Genomic DNA, 21,489 nt, shown 5'->3' with positions numbered 1-21,489 from the left:
GAATCGATTGAAATAATTCATAATCTTGGGATGGAGCTCTTGATATTTGAGTGGGCAGCGTTATTGCTGGCAGATTCCAGATTCTATTTTAGTTATTTCATGACAATGTTCGAAGCAGCATCACGTCTTCATAATTGGGATTAAACTCATCATTGCAATTAGTTTGTTCACTGACTGAAATGTGAAAAACAGCATCAAAACTGAGCAATGCTCTCACCTCGATCTCCCCAAGGAGCTTCGACTCAATATAAGGCAGCGTCCCTGGGACTGTATCAGCTCAGGATTTTAAACACGGAGCTTGTCAGCTGCCTGAAGGGACAAATCACCTCGCAGAGAAATGAATCTAACGATTGAACTTTTGGAAATAGTGTTTTACACCATCCTTGCATTTATCGGGATCCCTGGTATGGCATTATGATAAGTGAACTTGTATTAATCTGCTGCTGATACGCTCTTTGCTGTCATGTCACAAGCTCACTAGCTGGTCAGCATTATTCAGAACCTGGATAATTCACCAGCAATTCACTGAGCAGCATTCTAGGTACAATTCTCTGCTGATAGAGACTCCCAACTTCACTGCTGCTGCTGCTGCATGTTCTGATCTCAGTGTTCTGCCATCTGTTCTGGTTTCATGCGGTTTGAAGGTATGAGGAGTGATCATGCAAATTACTTCTGCAGAAGGGTCTCTGGAAATGTTACATTAAACTCTGCTTTCTCTCCACCGATGTTCCTGGCATGCTGAGTAATTTCTGCTTTTGTTATTCAGATGAGGACTTTGGGGAATCTAGAGTGAGGAAGCACAGTCTGAGAATTAGGGCCAGAGTGTTCAGGAGAGATGTTTGTCAGCACTATGACGCACAAAGGTCGGGAAAGTTTGAAACTCTGTTCCAGAAACCGCAATGGAGATCCTGAATTTTAAATCAAAGACAGATTAGTTTTTTGTTATAACAAAGGAGTTGAAGTATATGCCGCATGAAAAAATAAACAGAAGTTGCTGGAAAAGCTCAGCAGGTCTGGCAGCATCTGTGAAGAGAAATTAAAGTTAACGTTTCAGGGCTGGGGACTCTTCCTCAGAATGAACCTGAAATGTTAATTTTGATCAACTTCGGTTTGAAGCGTCTGAGTATTGTGAATATGCAGTCTGTTTTGATTCGTAAAGCCTCATATAATTACCCTCCCTTCTGGAAATTCTCTTCTCCTCAGCCCGTCTGGTCAGGAGATTCAAATCTTGACAGAATGTCCTCCTAATCTCTGTTCCTCGAGACATTTTTCATGTGCAGATGTGTGGAATTCCAGTCTAAACATCACAGTCTGACACTTTTACGTTGTCACTAAAGGAGCTCTGTATGCTCTGATATGCTGCACTTGCACAAGACACTTGGAGCAATCTTGACTGATCATTGGTTTCCCCTTCTGTTGAGGCTCTGATCAGGATTTGGTCCAATGCTACGAACCGGGGATGACCTGATCCAAGGGGAAAAGGAGAGTATGGTTTATTGACAGTCTAATCGCCAGTGCTATGATTTATTTGGGAACCGGGTTTTTTCATCAGGTTCTGTTTTGGCCAAAATTGGAGCTGAGACCTTTAAGAATCTATTACAGATATTCACGCAGTTATTTTACAAGTGAACATAATCAAAACCTTCCTTCTGCTTTCTACGGAGGGCTGGTGAGTTCAGTCTTTGTCCACACACCACAATCTTTAGAGTCATTGGGCACTCAGGTGTGTCTCAGATTCTTAAAATTGCACACTCAGTCTAGAGATTGTGGAGTTTGGACGAAGACTGAACTCATGGCCCCTCACTCAATGAATTTCACTCAATCCCTCCAACTTCCACTCACAGGGTGCGCTGATTTTTGTGGTAAAATCTTATTGTTACTGTCTGGAAAAGGCAGGGGGTTTCTGATCAGTAATTCACCACGTCATTTGGTATTTGTCTTCCACAGTTAATTTGCTGGCAATTGTCATCTTTTCCCGGGGAAAGTGTGATGTTTCCCCTTGCACAACTCGCTATCTGGTGGTCATGGCAGCTGCCGATCTGATGGTCATTATCACTGATATTCTGCTGACGAGTTTTCGCTTTTATTATTATCCTCAGTCTTTCCTGTCCATCACTCCTGTTTGCAGTGTTATTGGGGCCCTGATACGTGCAGCAAGAGACTGTTCTGTCTGGTTCACGGTCACTTTCTCGTTTGACCGATTTGTGACGATTTGTTGTCAGAAGCTGAGAACAAAATATTGCACTGAGAAAACGGCTACTGTTGTCTTAGCAACAACCTGCATCCTGCTCTGTCTGAAAAACATCCCTTTCTACTTTGAATATGAACCTATGATGATAATCAACAATGTGCCATTCTACTGTTATACAAAATCAAGCTACTTCACTGAGACTTGGTGGGTGGCATTAGATTGGCTTGATATGGTTTTAACCCCTTTACTGCCATTTGCTTTGATTCTTTTGTTCAATGCTCTGACAGTCAGGCATATTTTAGTGACCAGTCGAGTCCGGAAGAGGCTGAAGGGTGAGAGTATAGGTGAGAATCACAGAGACCCAGAGATGGAGAGTAGAAAGAAGTCTGTAATTTTGCTCTTCACCATTTCTGGAAGCTTCATCCTCCTGTGGTTAATCGTTGTCATAGATTTCTTATATTATGCCATCCAAAAAATCCACCCTGATGATTACGCACCTTTTCTGTACCACTTCAGTATTGTTGGTTTTATGCTGCAGAACCTAAGTTGTTGCACAAACACATTCATTTATGCAGCAACGTTGTCTAGATTTAGAGCGGAGATATGTAATGCAGTAAAGTACCTGTTTGAAAAACTTTCTTGCGCTTTCAATAAATAAAAGTCATTTGTGAAGATCACAGTAGATATCTATGGTTTCCACACGATACATATCATTTTTAATTCTCACTTGCGGGATGTGTGCGTCACCGCTTCGCTCAAAATTCAATACCCATGCCTACATAACGCCACTATGAAGGAGTTGTCAGCTGTCATCTTGAACTGCTGCAATCCATGTGCTGTAAATAGATTCTCCTCGCCCTGCGGGAGGGAATTTTTGAATCTTGACCCAACGACAGTGAAGAAACGGCAGCATGGTGAGAGATTTGCAGGGGAAGTTGCAGGCAGTGATGTTCCCTTGTATCTGTTGCCCTTGTCCTTCTAGATCGAATTGGTGTGGGCTCGCAAGGTAATGTCTCAGGGTCTTTGGTGACGTTTTACAGTATTCCACGAAGATGGTATATTCTGCTGTTACAGAGCATCCTTGGAAGAGGGACGGGATGTTAGTGGCTGTGGTATCAATCAAGAGGGGTCTGCTTTGTCCTGGATGGTGCAGAGCTTCTTGAGTGTTATTGGATTTGACCCAACAAGGGAAAATGGGGGATATTCTATCACACTCCTCACATAGAGTACTCAGGACCAGTGCAGGGTCAGTGTTGAACTGGGGACCTGCGAATTCCTCATTGTAGCACATTCCAAAGGAATTGTCTGGGGAAGTGGAATTTACTCCTGGATAAAGGCTGTCAGCCTGGAACCCTCTGTAAGTCTCCAACAAATCAGATGCTTTGGTGGGTTTTGATGAAATTAAATAGAAACGTTCATCAGAAAATGTTTGACGATTAAATATCTGGTCTCACTGCTCAGTAACAATTCAACAGAGTGTAGACTTATGTCACAAACAGCTACTATGAGCATCTTCGACGTGAAAAATTGGATCATGTGATTACAAGACCAATCTTAACAAATGGCTGGGCTTGCTATTTGTCAGCATCAATCTTCCCAATCCAATGGGCTGCTACTCTAATGCATTCTCATCAGGCATTTCCTGTCAATGTGTGCAGAGTCCTAATGATGCAACCAACCTCTCATGTTTTGAAAATGATACAAGACTACCCTCTGATGGCCTCCCCTCACTAGTGCAGTTGGGAGTGACGCAAGGTGAAAATCCTCATGGATTCAGTTAGTGACGCGGAGAGGGAGTTCATACTCTCACTGCACCATCCAAACTGACAGCATCATCCACAAACACGTGTATATACACACACACGCACACACACACACACACACAAGCACAAATAGGTCTCCCTCTGATGTGGACTGAAACGTTACTCACAAACTCTTAGATATTCATAGCAAACTCTGTTCCCGTCAATACCTTCATGTTGAAATGTTGTACTATCCAGTCAGAAATTGTCACAAGTCTGGAAGTTTTGTCTTCACTGGATTTACGACATCTTCCATCAGCATTGCACAGAGTGGTAGAGTTTTACACCACGAAAGCAGACCCTTCGCACCAACTTATCCATGCTGAGCAGATATCTTAATTTAATCTAGTCCCATTTGCCAGAATATGGCAAATATCCCTCTAAACCCTTCCTATTCATATACCCATCCAGATATAAATGTTGCAATTGTACCAGACTCCACCACTTCCTCTGGCAACTTATTCCACACACATATCACCCATTGGGTGAAAAAGTTTAAATCCCTTTTAAATCTTTCCACTCTCACCTTAACCCGAAGACCTCTAATTCTGGACTGCCAAAACCTAAAGCAAAGACGTTATCTGTTCATCCTAAACATGCATCTCTTGATTTTTATAAACTTCTATAAGGTCACCCCTCTCCTCCAATGCTCCAGGAAAAACAGACACAACCTATTGAGACTTTCCAGTAAATACAGTTTATACTCGGTAATGATATCGCTGGATGACAGGTGGGAGTGATGTTTACTGTAGTTGAATACCCAGTAAAAAATCAAATAACTAATGCGTTATATGAACTAATCTAAATGCATTGCATTGGTCCATATCTCAGCTACACCTTGAATCATGAGTGTTTGATAATCAGTGGAGATAGTTTAAACCCAACATTGGCGCCGTTTATTTGCAGTAACAAACGCAGATATTCCTTTCGTGTTTAATTTTAAGGACGCCCCAGCCTCTCATCCATATTCAATCAAAAGGAATAAGACAACAGCAGCCTGATAAATGAAGACTTCTGACTACGTAAACCGAGACAGATTGCTCTTTCTATAATATATGCAATGCCAAGTTGATCCATCTAGTTTAGGAACTAACGCTGATGGCAACGCCCAGCTCAACTGTCTTTGAGTCAGCACTGCTCTCTTGACCTGTTCTATCTGCTCCAGTCTCCCCAGCAATCTCTCACAATTGCCCCGCACCTGCATCCACCAATCTTGCCACCGACCCTATCCCTAGCCCCGCCTCCTCCATTTACTTCCATTTGGGCGGCACGGCGGCTCAGTGGTTAGCATTGCTGCCTCACAGCACAAGGGTCCCAGGTTCAATTCCAGCCTCGGGCGACTGCCTGTGTGGAGTTTGCACATTCTCTCCATGTCTGCGTGGGTTTCCTCCGGGAGCTCCGGTTTCCTCCTACAATCCAAAGATGTGCAGGTCAGGTGAATTGGCCATGCTAAATTGCTCATAGTATTAGGTGCATTAGTCAGGGGTAAATATAGGGTAATGGGTCTGGGTGGGTTGCTCTTCGGAGGGTCGGTGTGGACTTGTTGGGTCGAAGGGCCTGTTTCCACACTGTAGGGAATCTAATCTAATCTCTCATTCCACTTTTCCCTCCACATTCCTGATGCAGTGGTTGTAGTCGAAATTCCACTGTCCTGGTCCTGGGACACTGCCTGACCTGCTGTGCTTTTCCAGCGCCACCCTTTTCCACTCTGACTCTCCAGCATCTGCTGTCCTCACTTTCTCCTCCTTTGACCGATTTGTGACCATTTGTCAGAAGCTGAGAACAAATTGTTACACTGACAAAACTACGACTGTGGTTCTATCAGCAACCTGCACTGCACTCTTCCTGAAAAACATCCCCTTCTACTTTGAATAGGAAACTCGGGTGATCATGAACAATGTGCCATTCCACTGTGAAGTAAAATCAAGCTGATTTACTACGACTTGGTGTGTGGCAATAGGTTGGCCTGATCCGGTTTTAACCTCTTCACCAGCGTTCGCTTTAATTCTGTTGGTCAATGCTCTGACAGTCAGACACGTTTTAGTGACAAATCGAGTTCGGACGAAGCTGAAGGATGAAAATAAAGAAGATAATCCCAGAGACACAGACATGGAGAGCAGAAGGAGGTATGTGATTTTTGCTCTTCACTATACTTGGGAGGGTCATCCTCCTCTGGTTAATCACTGTAATACATTTCTTCTGTTACGTTATTCATGTAATCAATCCTGAACCACTTCACTGTTATTGGTTTTATGCAGCAGATGTTATGTTTTTGCAGAAATATATTTATTTATGCTGTAACCTGTGGATTCCCCACTGTAGCATAATCCCAAGGAATTGACCAAGAAAAAGAATTACTCGGTAATTGCTATCAGCTTGCAACCCTCTATACGTCTCCATCAAAATAAATCCTTCGCAGGAGTTTATGGACATTAACTAGAACAGTTAATCAGAAAATAATTGACTATGACATACATGATCTCACTCTGTGAATCTATAAGTCTATTATTTTCAGCATCCGTTGCAAGCACAGAATACAATATTTTCTGCCATATACTGGGTTTAATTGGACATTGTAATCTAGTTGTTAATTTTGAACATGAAGTTGGAATTTGCGATGTTGTAACCATTCTGGGCCCTTCGCAATTCCACGGGGTATAAATCCAAAGCTCTGCAACTATGCTGCCTCCGACTTTAACTCTGAGAGTTGGCCTGAAACACTAAGTTTTTTTATTTTCATTCTGTTGTTCAACACGCTAATAATCAGACATATTTTAGTGGCTAGTCATGTCCACAAGGGACTGAAGGATCAGAGCATAGGTGAGCATCAAAATAACCCAGAAATGGCGAGAAGGAGGTTCATGAGTATACTTTTCTCTGTATCCTGCAGTTTATGCTTTTGTCGTTAGTAATTATTCCATTCGTCAACTACGAGAACGTTGCAGGAAAAAATCTCAACTATTATACTGGTTCTGGAAATATCTTCCTGCAAATTGCGCTTATGCTGACTGAATTAAATTGTTGCACAAACACAATTAATTATATTGTGACACAGTCCAAGTTCAGAGACCAGTTCAAAAGCATGTTGAAATACTCACTCACATTATTGATATTTTTTCGTAAATAAAAAGGAGTACTAAGCCAAGCCAGAGACAAGTTCCACATTTTATGAACACGTGAAATTTAGACATCTTCTTTGTATCGAATTGGACTGAGAAGTGCTTATGCCCAAGGAATTTAGGATAGAATACCATAGCCTCCCTCCCCCCATCTCTCTCTCTCTTTAATGGCAAGCCACTATTCTGGATATAGAGGGAAGTGGACACATGAGAAAAGAAATGCAGTCACAAGTTTAAGAAGTGAACATGCTAGGACTGGAGATAAAGAACTGTTGGAGTGAAGTCACTGTCAACTGGTCTCATAGTGACCGTTTAACCATTGCCATAAAACGCTTCTGGAATACGAATGCCATTTTGGGGGAAAAGAAATTGTCATCTGTAATTGATCAAGCCCACTTGTAACTTACAGTTGGCATCAATGTAATTGACATAGCGAGTTTTGAGAAGATTTTATAGCTCAGGCTGAGGTTCTGGAAGTAGCTTTGATCGCTGAGCTGGGAGGTTCAGTTTCAGACGTTTTATCACTCTACTAGGTAACATCTTCAGTGCACTTCAGGCGAAGCAGTGTACAAGATTCCTTCTTTCTGTTTATATGTTAGGGTTTCTTTGGGTTGGTGATGTTACGTCCAGTGGTGATGTCATTTCCGGTGGTGAAATCTAAATCTTGCCATTTTAGGTGCATTTATTTATAGGCGTGTAAAGTGCTGTCTCTGAAGCTTTGGTAAATTTCTGCAGGACACACTGCTACGACTGAGTGTTGATGGTGGAGTGGTTGGATGTGTTGCCAATGAAGCATACGGCAATCACAACTTGCAATTATAGTGTTAGTGTTCTGACAATGTCCTGCATTTACCGAGTTGCATAATGATTTTCATCTGCTCCTGCGTTTCCCAATCTGATTGCAGCGTCCCTGACCAACTGCCACTTCAGTTTTGTGACCAGCATAAGTAAGAAACCATGTGACCACATTCAAACTACCTAAACCTCATAATCAACTATGCCAATTGCCCTTCACAAAATTTATATTGTTGTGACTGCTCATGTACTGTGTTGCTAATTGAGTTTATTAATGTAAAATAACTTGTTCCTCTTAGCATTTTGATTTTTTATCCATTACCAGTTTGGGAAGAGTGTAAAATCTTTTAAACATTTCGTTGAATCTAACAACTTGACATGCTTGCCATAGAAAATATCACGCCATGTGGTATTTTTTCCTCGATTATTTATTTACTTATTCTGTTTGTCTATTTTTTCCAACACAAGTCATTATTTCATTCTATGCTTGCATCAATTGTTCCATTGCAAGTTAACACCATCTGTGGTGCAACTGAGTGAGGAGTATAATCTGAGGCATTTGTTGTGATTTAGTACATGTTCAGTTGATGTTTTTGTTCTGACTCTAGTCATAAAAAGGTGTATCTTTATTTTTCATCCAGTTAACTCCGTAGGAATTGTGATCCTGAATTGAGGCAATTGTGGACTCTCCAAATGCACTACTCGCTATTTGTTGGCAATGTCTACAGCAGACATACTTCTTGTCATTCTTAATGTCTTACTTGAACGAATTAACATTCTTTATTTCCCAGTTAATTTCTTATTCATCACTCCTGTGTGCCCTTTGAGAGTTGTTTTGCAATTTGCAGCCCTGGACTGTTTAGTTTGGTTCACGATTGCCTTCACATTTGATCAGTCTGCAGCAATTTGTTGCCGACTCTAAGAGGAAAATGCAGCGGTTATAATAACTGTGAGTGCGGTCAGCTGTTTGCAGTCAATTACATGGTATTTTGCATTTATTCCTTTATTTGTTATTGACAATGTGCCATGGTTTTGTATTGCAGTACCAGACTATTATACATCATTATTTTGGAAAGTGATTGTATGGATTAATACGATAATTACACCATTGCTTCCAATTGTATTAATTTTGGCACTCAATGCTCTCTCTGTCAGGAATGTTATAACAGCCAACCGCATCCGCTGTTGCCTTCAGAACCAGGGAAATAGACAGAACAATACTGATCCAGAGTTGGTAATCCAGAGCAAATCCATCATCTTGCTCTTCACATTGTCTGCTTATTTTATATTGTTGTGGATGATGCATGTCATACCCTCTTTCAACTGTCAGGAAGCAACATATAATTATGAAGATGAAACGTTTAATGATCGAATATTTGTATTTCAAGAAATTGGATTCATGCTCTGGCTTTTGAATTCCTGCACCAACACCTGCATTTACGCTCTAGCGTATATCAATGGATTAAATATCCATTTACCATAATTATTAAAATATGCAAATCATTCAACAGGTCTGACGATTCTTTGAAAATGCATACTCAATCATAAAACAGAATTTCCAATTTGAAACAACTCGTGGAATTTCCCTTGCTGCATCAAATGAAAAGATTTCCATGTTCTAGGAATTGAAAAGGAGCCTCTCAGCCACTCAAGTGGGAAATACTCTGCTCTGCATTATAATTAACGAGTTGAAATTAGAATAATATTTCAACGGGATTGAGTATCTGTCAAAGACGATGCGGTTGAAAAGGCTGAGAATTTGTTTTTGTGCTCCTTTTGAGAACTTTTCCTATTTCGAATGTATTTTTACCTGTGCACTTCATTGTGAATAGATTTATGATCTTGTGTTGAACGGACAGCGGAAGCCTCATGTGAATATGTTCCATGACGAACTACCAAGGCAACTAAATGCAAAGATTAAACTGAAAACCTTCCAAAAATGCTTTCAACATGGATTTGATTTAACCGATATTAATCGCAGCTAGAACCATAATACCTAATATTCAAAACAGATTGCCGTGATTCACGTTCAATCTCGAGCTGTGCTTTCTATAACCAACTCGTCCGTTTGTTGCAAACCTTTACCCTAATATCAGTCTTTTAATCTACCCGACCGTCAGTTCTCCAGAACCTTCTTCGTTGGGTGTGCCTGGCATTTTTAAGCTGTTTTACAATGCTAGTTGAGGTTTGTGGTGCAATGATAACGATCTCTTTCAGTATTGTAAAACAAACCAACTGGTCATTTACCTCAGGAAGATATGAGGAGAAGGAGCCCCTATCTACATCCATGGAGCTGAGGTGGAGAGGGTCGAAGGCATCACTTTCCAATGACTGACCATAACCAACTACCTCCCACATAGATGCTACGGTCAAGACGGCAAAACAACGGCTGATCATCCGCAGGCATCTTCAGAAATTCGGCTTGGCCATAAAGACCATCTCCAACCTTTGCAGATGCACCATTGGCCGCAGTTTATCCAGATGCATAAATGCTTGGAATAGCCACCTCTCTGCCCAGGACCATAAGAAACTACAGAAAGTTGTTTGTACAGCCCAGACAATTATGGAAGCCAGAGACTCTATTTGCACTTCTCGTTGCTAAGGAAAGGCTGCCAACATCATCAAAAGTTCCTCACACTCCGTAATGATCTCTTTCTATCTCTTCCATCAGGCGGAAGATACAGAAGCTTAAATATAAGCGGCAACAATTTCAAAGAAAATTTCTTCCCTTGCATTATTAAATTGCTGAATAGATCTCTCCAACTTCATATAATGTTGATCTTACTAAGTTTGATCTAGCTTTGCGCATCTCCTATGCAGACCCAATCTTGCAGGCCTTATTTCCTCTCAGCACCCTATGAGCAGCCTGTCCTTCTTTACTTTGCTGTACCTCTACTGGTCGCAAACAAATCTTTTCATTGTATTTAGGTGCATGTGACTACAATAAAATAAACCAAATCATCACCCATCTCCAATGGTGACACTGTATTAATACTTTGTCCAATTTATTTCCAGGCACATGAAGTACTACACACAACGGTCCTCATCATACATGAAAGGCTCCCTGAACATTGAGACTGAGCACCAACACTGAAAGAAAGATTGAGCACTGACACTAATTATAAATAAAATTATTGACCACTGAAACGCACTGTGAAGGGAATCCTGACCCAGCCAAAATGTGTTAAAATAAAAGTGCACAAGTGGAAGATCTCCATTACACAGTGGGTACGCACATGGTACACATGGCGACAGACTCCCCACCAGCTATGAAAAATACCATTTAATGATTGAAATGAAACTGAATATCAAGTGACTGTGTTAAATCGTTCCTCTCTAACAAAGGATGCGTGACATTTGCTGGCTGAGTGGAACATTGTGTAAACGGTCTATAAAACCATAAGCTGTTCATCAATAATAACAGGAGGAGGCTGTTCGTCCTCAAGCCAACTCCACCATTCAATACGATGATGCTTAGTCCGCATTCCTCACATCCATTTTCCTGCACTTTCCGCACAGCGCTTGACTCTATGACTGATGAAAAATCTGTCTCTTTTCGCCTTAAATTTACATAGGGGTTCTGCTCCCTAAAACGAGATGCGACAAGGAGATCCGAAGAGTGGTAACTCTCTGAGGGAAGGAATTCCCCCTTTTCTCACTCTGAAATTGACGCCACTTAATCAAATTGCCTACATGGGCACAGCTCCAACAGCACTCAAGAAGCTTGATGCCCTGTAGGTCGAAGTAGCTCCCGCTTGAATGGCTTCACACCCACAAACATCCCCTCCATTTGTCACCAACATGAAATAGGAGCAGTGTGAACAATCTACAAGATGCACTGCAGAAATTCACCAAAGACCGTTGCATGCTACCTTCCAAGTCCATGACCACTTCCGTCTCAAAGGGCAAGACCAGCAGATAAATGGGAAGATCAATCCGTGCGACTTCTCCTGCAAGTCACCCAGTATCCAGAGTTGAAACCTATCGCTGTCCCTTCAGTGTTGATGGGGGAAAATCATAGAATTCCATCCCAAATGGCATTGTGGGTCACCCAAGAAGGCAGCTCACTATCAATTTCTCAAGAGGCAACTGGGGACGGGCAATAAATTCTGAAGAAGCTGCAAAGCCTGCATCATTGCACAAAGGAAATAAGATGACCTGGTAATTTGTCCTCATCAAACCAATTAAAATAGTTGTGGATTTAGGTTCCTCCCTTGTGGCAACTGACACACTCAGTCTGTCAATACACAAGTGACCGTTCTCTTTCATTCCAGATCAGATTTCTAATCAATTCTAAAATGCAATACATTTTTAACCCTGAAATAGCTGCACAGAGAACAGTATTCTGGTGCCTTGTTTCCTTTCATTTACACGTGAATACTACATGGGCTCTGACTAGCTGGTTCAATGTCAGAACCTCGAGGAAGGAGAATCTCCTGTCTTTTTTTTTACTTTCTCTTTTCTTTTTTTTTTTAAATTTACAACCTAAACTGCTACCTTAAAGCTGTAGCATTTACATTACCCCGCTTCGCCCGTGCAACCGCGTTTCTGTTTTTCCATTAACTCAGTACATCAGTCAGCATTGATCAAGACTATTATTGTGTATTTCCAACACAGAAAATAAAAATCTATTTGGGTTGGGGGGGGGGGGGGTGAAACATTAAAAAGCAAAGTCCTGGAAGTGCAAAGCCAAATTGAGAAAAAAAAATTGTGAAAACGGAAGGTCAGGATGAAATCCAAATCAAGTTGGAGAGGACAATCGAGCATTCCACCACAAACACACCCCCACCCCGGTGGTGGTCATTTTTCCCTGCAGGCATCAAGAGAACGTGGCATGTGCAATCTTCAAGGACACCGGTGGTTGAGCATAAATGTGGAAAAAGGGCAGGCTGTCTGCGGATACAATCTCCAGGGTTTTGTTTTTGCACAGAGGCCAGAAAGCCATCACCAAGTACCCCTTTATTTTTGCACGTTTTCAATACATTGGTTGTGATAAGTCAGCTCAGGCCCTAGGCTGAAAGGATTCTTGGTAACCCAAGATGGATAACGAAAAAAATTGTGTCTGAAAAAACTGCTCCTTTTTTGAAGTAGTTGATTTCTTGTGGGGTGATTTTCTTGAATTCCAGGAGCAGTAATCACTGCTTTAGATGCAGTTGCATCGTTTTGGACTACTGGTGAAAAGAAGATCAAAACAGAGTGACTTCTGACAGTTTAGAGTAGAAGGTGGATGATCACCTTGAAAGAGTCAGGGGGGTGGGAACCTAGACTGTAGTTCCAGTCCCCAGGACGTTGAGAGTAATGAGGTTAGAAATGAGATTTTAATGTCGCAAAAGTTCGCTGGCAAGCAGGAAGATGGCTGGAGGGTGTCTATTTCAGCACCTGAACCATCCCGAATGAGCTGGGTGAACTTGTAGCATGGGTTAATACCTGGGACTTTGATGTTGTGGACATTTCAGAGACATGGTTAGAGAAGGGACAGGAATGGTTTTGCAGGTTCCGAGATTTAGACATTTCAGTAAGAGCAGAGAAGATGGTAAAAGAGGCAGAGGTGCGGCATTGTCAGTCAAGGACAGTATTGCAATGGCAGAAAAGATGTTTGAGGACTCGTCTACTGAGCTAGTATGTGCTGAGTTAAGAGACAGGAAAGATGAGTTCACATTTTTGGGAGTTTTCTATTCACCAGAGATGTGTTGGAAAGGGTAGCAATGATAATTCTGGATGGGAACGAAAGTAACAGGGTGGTCGCGATAGGGGACTTGTACTTTCCAAATATTGACTGGAAATGCTACAGTTCAAGTACTTTGGTTGAGTCAGTTTTTGTCCAAACTGTGCAGGATGGTTTAGACAAGCTAACAAGAGTGAGGTCAAATTTGATACCCAGTGAAGAATCTGGTTCGATTTGGTGTGAGGTGAGCACTTTGGTTATTATGATCACAATTCGGTTATGTTTACATTAGTGATGGAAAGGACGAGGTATTTCTGGGTTATTGCTGGAGGAAGGAAATTATGTTGGGACTAGGCAAGATTTGTGATGCAGGGGATGGGGAAGTAAATGCACCAGATGGGCACAGTTGAAATGTGGAGCTTAGTCAAGGAACAGCAACTTCGTGTCCTTTGATAATTATATACCTGTCAGGCAGGGATGAAGTGGTCAAGATGAAGAAGAAGGCATAAGTTAGGATGAGACGTGAAAGCTCAGTTAGAGTGCTAGAGAGTTTAAATTTAGCCAGTAAATACTGAAAAAGAGAGCTAAGAGACAGGAGGAGAAATGAGAAGGCGTTGGCAGATTGGATCAAGAAAAACCCTAAAACTTTCGACAGGTTATATCAGGAATAAAATAATGACTACGGAAAGATTTGGGTCCCACCAAGGAGAGTAGTGGGATGTCGTACGTAGAATCAGAGAAGGTAAGAGAAACACTAAATTAAAGGGCAATGTTGTTGAGGAGAGTGATGAGATACAGGAGAATGATACGCATCTCAGACAGTGACATTACACACACTGATGGGATCCACTGGTTTGTGGTGAAAGCTGTCTCTATTTTCCAGTCCTGCCTTTCCACCAGCCGACAGTGATGACCCAATTCCATCAAAGATCACCTGAAACTATTGCATATGAAATATATAAAGCAATTGCTCAAACCAGGTTTGATTGCATTTTTCGTGAGAAATCAGAGTTAAAGCGCCAGTTCTCGTGACCCTTCCTCAGACCGGAAATCATCCAGCTTTAAATCCTCTTGACCAATTTGTGCACATTGTGCTCAATGAATCCATTTCTTCCTCCGATTCTAATTATTCAATACCAAATGTGGCAAGCATAGATAATTAAGCAACATTGGATTGTAACAGAGACTTCCAGGCAAAGTGAAGATTTATCTCCTCAGAACGCTTGTACTGCTTGATTTAGCTGTTTGATTGAGCAGTTAAAAGTCAAGCACGTTGTGAATGCCGGTTTGATCACCTACAAAGAAGAAATCCCTTCTCATCTCCGTCCTAAGTGGATGCCCCTTAATCCACTCACTCACATGGGGAGAGCTCTACCCCATACAAGAAGCGTCACACCATCCAGGACAAGATGTGAAGGAGGCCGTGTTGGACAAAGGTGGACAAAATTAAACATCACACAACCCAGGTTATAGTGTGATTGTTCTTCCACCTGATGAAGGAGCAGCGCTCTGAAAACTAATGCTTCCAAACAAACCTGTCGAAGTATAACCTTAAAAATCACACAACACCAGGTTATAGTCCAACAGGTTTAATTGGAAGCACTAGCTTTCAAGCGACGCTCCTTCATCAGGTGATTGTGACAATCACCTGATGAAGGAGCGTCACTCCGAAAGCTAGTGATTTTTAACTTTGTACACCCCAGTCCAACACCAGCATCTCTAAATCAGGAGTATAACCTGGTATTGTGTAATGTTCAACTTCATCTTTAATACCTTTTCTTGTTTGCCTTCTCTGTCAAAGTACTTTTTGAACATATTCACATGAACACACTCTGTGAGGCTTTTCATTTCTGGAGTCCATATCAAGTAGTTCATCTCACTATTGCCAGAGCGGCGAGGAGAGAAGGAGAGGTGAAGCGAGGGCTGCCGGGAAGGGCGAGTATACCCGCATTAAAAGGGACTTACCTCGCGAGTCGGGCCTCCATTTGCCGAGAGGTACGAGGGAGGAGCGAAGGACTTCTGGGAAGTCATATATTTGTTTGGTTGCGTTACCCGAAACACTACTCGGGTAATGTCTCCCACCCATCATCCTCCTCTAACCAAAAGAAAAGTACCTCTGCACCAAATTGGTAAGGTAACGAGTTAATTTTTATTCCTTTTTTTTAACAGTCTCTTTGGGAATTTAGAATAGTGGGAATGGAGGTTAGGACAGTTGAACGTTCCTCCTGCAGAATATGGAAGGTAAGGGTCACCACTAGTGTCCCTGCTGACTACATTTGCGGGAAATGCACCCAACTCCATCTCCTCGAAAACCGCGTTAGGGAACTGGAGCTGGAGCTGGATGAACTTCGGATCATTCGGGAGGCAGAGGGGGTTATTGAGAGGAGTTACAGAAGAGGAGCAGAGCAGTAGTCACTGGGGTCTCCATAGTTAGGGGGACAGATAGGAGGTTCTGTGGGGATGAGAGAGACTCAGGATTGGTGTGTTGCCTCCCAGGTGCCAGGGTTCGTTATGTCTCTGATCGTGTTTTGGGGATCCTTAAGGGGGAGGGGGAGTAGCCCCAGGTCGTGGTCCACATAGGCACCAACGACATAGGTAGGAAAAGAGATGGGGATGTAAGGCAGAAATTCAGGGAGCTAAGATGGAAGCTTAGAGCTATGACGAACAAAGTTGTTGTCTCTGGTTTGTTGCCCGTGCCACGTGCTAGTGAGGCAAGGAATACGGGGAGAGAGGACTTGAACACGTGGCTACAGGGATCATGCAGGAGGGAGGGTTTTGGATTCTTGGATAATTGGGGCTCTTTCTGGGGTAGGTAGGACCTCTACAAGAAGGATGGTCTTCACCTGAACCAGAGAGGTACCAATATCCTGGGGCGGAAATTCGCTAAGGCTATTGGGGTGGGTTTAAACTAATCCAACAGGGGGATGGGAACCAAAATTGTAGTTCGAGGAGAGAAAAGGTTGAGAGTAGGGAGGTCCAAAATCAAGTCTCAGGGATGCAAGATGGCACCATTAAGCAAAAAGTTGTTTTGAAGTGCGTCTACTTCAATGCCAGGAGCATCCGGAATTAGGTAGGTGAACTTGCAGCATGAATTGGCACCTGGGACTTCGATGTTGTGGCCATTTCGGAGACATGGTTAGAGCAGGGACAGGAATGGATGTTGCAAGTTCCAGGATTTAGATGTTTCAATAAGAACAGAGAAGATGGTAAACGATGGGAAGGTGTGGCATTGTTGGTCAAGGACAGTATTACAGTTGCAGAAAGGATGTTTGGGGACTCATCCACTGAGCTAGTATGGCATGAAGTTAGAAACAGGAAAGGAGAGGTGACCCTGTTGGGAGTTTTCTATAGGTCTCCGAATAGTTTCAGAGATGTAGAGGAAACGATAGCAAAGATGATTCTCCATAGGAGTGAGAGAGACAGGGTAGTTGTCATGGGGGACTTCAACTTTCCAAATATTGACTGGGAACACTATACGACGAGTACTAAAGATGGGTCAGTTTTTGTCGAATGTGCGCAGGAGGGATTCCTGGCACAGTATGTAGACAGACCAACAAGGGGCGAATCCACATTATATTTGGTACTGGGTTGACTTGAAAGTAGGTGAGCACTTTGAAGATAGCGATCACAATTCTGTTATGTTCACTTTAGTGATAGAAAGGGATAGGTGCATACCACTGGGCAAGAGTTACAGCTGGGGGAAAGGCAATTATGATGCGATTAGGCAAGATTTAGGAAGTTCAAAGTTTGGGAGAAGATTTGTAGCTCGGGTGCTCATTGTTGTGGTTCTGTTCGCCGAGCAAGGAATTTGTGTTGCAGACGTTTCATCCCCTGTCTAGGTGACATCCTCAGTGCTTGGGAGCCTCCTGTGAAGCGCTTCTGTGCTGTTTCCTCCGGCATTTATAGGGATGGAATCATCCCAGAAGCGCTTCACAGGAGGCTCCCAAGCACTGACGATGTCACTTAGACAGGAAACGAAATGTCTGCAACACAAATTCCTAGCTCGGCGAACAGAACCACAACAAGATTTAGGAAGCATAGGATGGGGAAGGAAACTGCGGGAGGTAGTCACATTAGAAATGTGGAGCTTATTCAAGGAAAAGCTACTGTGTGTCCTAACTAAGTATGTACCTGTCAGGCAGGGAGGAAGCTGTAGAGCGTGGTAGCCGTGGTTTATGAAGGAAGTGGAATCTCTGGTCAAGTGGAAGAAGAAGGCTTATATTAGCATGAGGTGTCAGGGCATTTGAGCGTTACAAGTTAGCCAGGAAAGACCTAAAGAGAGAGCTCAGAAGAGCCAGGAGGAGACATGAGAAGTTGTTGGCGGATAGGATCAGGGTAAGCCCTAAGGCTTTCTATAGGTATTTAAGGAATTAAAGAATGACGAGAGTAAGATTAGGGCCAATCAAGGATAGTAGTGGGAAGTTGTGTGTAGAGTCAGAGGAGATAGGAGAAGCACTAAATGAATATTTTTCGACAGTATTCACTCTAGAAAACTACAATGTTGTCGAGGAGATTACTGAGACACAGGCTACTAGACTACGTGTGATTGAGGTTCACAAGGAAGAGGTATTAGAAATCCCGCAGAGTGTGAAAATAGATATGTCCTCTGGGCCGGATTGGATTTATCCTAGGATCCTCTGGGAAGCCAGGGAGGAGATTGCCGAGCCTTTGACATTGATCTTTAAATCGTCATTGTCTACAGGAATAGTGCCAGAAGACTGGAGGATAGCAAATGTGGTTCCCCTGTTCAAGAAGGGGAGTAGAGACATATCCTGGTAATTATGAACCAGTGAGTCTTACTTCAGTTGTTGGTAAAGTGTTGGAAAAGTTTAGAAGAGAGAGGATTTATAATCATCCAGAAAAGAATAATTTGATTAGGGATAGTCAGCATGGTTTTGTGAAGGGTAGATCATGCCTCACAAACCTTATTGAGTTCTTTGAGAAGGTGACCAAACAGGTAGATGAGTAAACCGGTTGATGTGGTGTATATGGATTTCAGCAAAGCGTTGAATAAGTTCCCCACAGTAGGCGATTGTACAAAATGTGGAAGAATGGAATTATGGGAGATATAGCAGTTTGTATCAGTAATTGGCTTCCTGAAAGAAGACAGAGGGTTGTGGTTGATGGGAAATGTTCATCCTGGAGTCCAGTTACCAGTGGTGTACCGCAAGGGTCGGTGTTGGGTCCACTGCTTTTCGTCATTTTTATAAAAGACCTGGATGAGGGCGTAGAAGGGTGGGTTAGTAAATTTGCAGACAACACTAAGGTCGGTGGAGTTGTGGATAGTGATGAAGGATGTTGTAGGTTGCAGAGAGACATAGGTAAGCTGCAGAGCTGGGCTGAGAGGTGGCAAATGGTGTTTAATGCGAACAAGTGTGAGGTGATTCACTTTGGTCGGAGTAACCGGAATGCAAAGTACTGGGCTAATGGTAAGATTCTTGGTAGTATAGATGAGCAGAGAGATCTCGGTGTCCAGGTACACAGATGTTTGAAACTTGCCACCCAGGTTGATAGGGTTGTTAAGATGGCTTGCAGTGTTTTAGCTTTTATTAATAGAGGGATCGAGTTCCGGAACCATGAGGTTATGCTACAGCTGTACAAAACTCTGGTGGGGCCGCACTTGGAGTATTGTGTACACTTCTCGTCACCGCATTATAAGAAAGATGTGGAAGCTTTGGAAAGGGTGCAGAGGAGATTTACTGGGATATTGACTGATATGGAGGGGAGGTCTTACGAGGAAAGGCTGAGGGACTTGAGGTTGTTTTTGTTAGAGAGAAGAGGGTTGAGAGGTGACTTAATTGAGACATATAAGATAATCAGAGGGTTAGATAAAGTAGATAGGGAGAGCTTTTTTCAAAGAATGGTGATGGCGAGCACAAGGGGGCATAGCTTTAAATTGAGGGGTGATAGATATAGGACAGATGTCAGAGGTAGTTCCTTTACTCAGAGAGTAGTAAGGGTATGGAATGCTTTGCCTGCAACGGTAGTAGATTCGCCAAGTTTAAGTACATTTTTTTCGTCATTGGACAAGCATATGGAGTACATGGAATAGTGTAGGTTAGATGGGCTTCAGATTGATATGACAGGTAGGCGCAACATCGAGGGCCGAAGGGCCTGTACTGCGCTGTAATGTTCTATGTTCACTCATTTTCCTCTCAATTTGATAAAGGTCCACTAAACCTTGCTTTTAAAGGTTTACCTATTCCTGGAAGTAACTCCAATACCTTGTCCCCAACGACAAAATGACGAATTTTAGACTTCTTGAACACTTCCTGTTTCATTGTATGCTGGGATACCTTTAAGCACTGTCTAGCCAACTCTCCAGCACTATTTATTCGCTCTCTAAGATTTGACATATCATCCAAATTTGTGGCGAATTAGTTCTAGCTTATTAATTTCTCCTTTATTGATTTTAACTGTTTTCTTACTTCATGCCCAAAAATTAATTCGAAGGGACTGAATTTGGGCGATTCATTTGGAGCATTGTTTCTCACAAAAAGCACAAACGGAACTCCCTTATCCCAATCATCTTGATAATCCTGAGCATAAGCCCTCAGCATGGTCTTTAACATTTGATTCCGCCTTTGATTCTGGAATGAACACAGTAGATATGAACTGTTTTCTTCACAAACATCCATAAACTCGTTGAATAGTTTGGATATGTCTTTTGACCCTTTATCTGACTGTACCTCTAGTGGTAGTCCATATTTCGTGAAAAAGAAAGAGCAGTTCTCCTCCAACCCTTCAAGCTGCCTTGGAAATTTGTCAATAAACATATTATTGTCAATAAATGCTTAATCACACTTTTTGTTTGAGGTAGGGAACCTAAACAACCAATCAAAGTGCTCTTGTGAAAGGTGCGCAAAATAGTGGAATACTTATTAAAGGTGCAGACAATTTTTTTAATTGCCTGTGGTTAACCGATTAGCTCACATGTATGACATGTTTGGCAATATTTAACTACATCCTTGTGTAGTCCAAGGAAGTCTTTGTATTTTCGCCGGTGTTTCCCTCACTCCGAAATGACCTCCAAGTGATAGCTCATGCGCCACTTGCAGCACTTCCTTTCCATACCCTTCTGGCAAACGAGCTGATTAGCTTCTGCCTGTTTCTCATCTGTTTACAAGTGTGATTGTCTCTTTCATCATTAATACCATTTGTATAGTAACAACACACAGGAATGCATTCACTCTGCATCCTTGCATATGGCTTTTGACATAACTGCGTCAAGTTCTCATCTTTCTGCTGTAAGTCAGCAGGCTTAGCTGAGCAAATGGTACTAGCATTTTTAACATTTGTCTCCTGCTCTGTCCCACTTACTGGATCAAAAAAATTCTTTGATAATGCTTCTTCAGCCTTCATTATCTGTGCCGTTTGATCTCTCCTGATTCAGCTTGTGACTCTCCGATCTCGCGAAGACACAGTCTGGGAAGATTCCTGGATAAACATCCTGCATTGCTTCATTTGCCTGCACCTCCACTCGCTTTTCAACTAGAAAGTAAGCAGCGCTCCTACTGGTGAACCAGCTATATCATTTGGAAGGACAAATTGTATTCCTGGAGCTGAGAGTTTGTCTTGCATTCCTACCACAAATTTTCCACCCTTTTCTTGTCATTCTAGCTTCACTTGAATATAACTGAGTGTTTTTCGTCCCGCTGTGAATTCCCGTTACCAGTACCTTTTCTGGCAATAGTCCTTCAGGAGTACATATCTCCTCATCTTTCAGTATCACAGACTCTCCTGTAATATTATTACCTCTTTACCTGTTACTCCTAGCCGATGTGAATACGCATATTTTTAAGCAAATATGGAAATTTCTCCTTAATCAAACTTTAAACAACTTATGCACTCTGATGCAGCTTTCCCTTGTGGTTTCTGTAACCAGTCCAATTAAAGTGTCCTGATTTCCTCCATCTA

The 21,489-nt window shown here is 42.3% G+C and overlaps 1 protein-coding gene across 1 annotated transcript; it reads left to right on the top strand.

The window, feature by feature from the left end:
* Window positions 1-337: 337 nt before the first annotated feature.
* On the top strand, window positions 338-2,849 carry LOC148138336 (putative G protein-coupled receptor 139). Its single transcript, XM_087981636.1, has 2 exons — window positions 338-404; window positions 1,948-2,849. Exons 1-2 carry the CDS (start codon window positions 338-340, stop codon window positions 2,847-2,849), a joined length of 969 nt encoding a protein of 322 aa, XP_087837762.1.
* The last annotated feature ends 18,640 nt before the right edge of the window (window positions 2,850-21,489 follow it).

The sequence above is a fragment of the Chiloscyllium plagiosum genome, unplaced genomic scaffold (assembly GCF_037043375.1).
Source record: "Chiloscyllium plagiosum isolate Xiang-an unplaced genomic scaffold, Cpla_swu_hap1 HiC_scaffold_40, whole genome shotgun sequence".
NCBI classification, from domain to species: Eukaryota; Metazoa; Chordata; class Chondrichthyes; order Orectolobiformes; family Hemiscylliidae; genus Chiloscyllium; species Chiloscyllium plagiosum.
The sequence above is the reverse complement of the archived record's forward strand: the minus strand, read 5'-3'. Positions and strand labels throughout refer to the sequence as shown.

Bases quoted from the DNA above. Each gene is read 5' to 3' on its own strand.
- LOC148138336 (XM_087981636.1), top strand. From the start codon at position 338: ATGAATCTAACGATTGAACTTTTGGAAATAGTGTTTTACACCATCCTT. The intron at 405-1,947 runs GTATGGCATTAT...TGTCTTCCACAG, and splicing joins TGCATTTATCGGGATCCCTG to TTAATTTGCTGGCAATTGTC.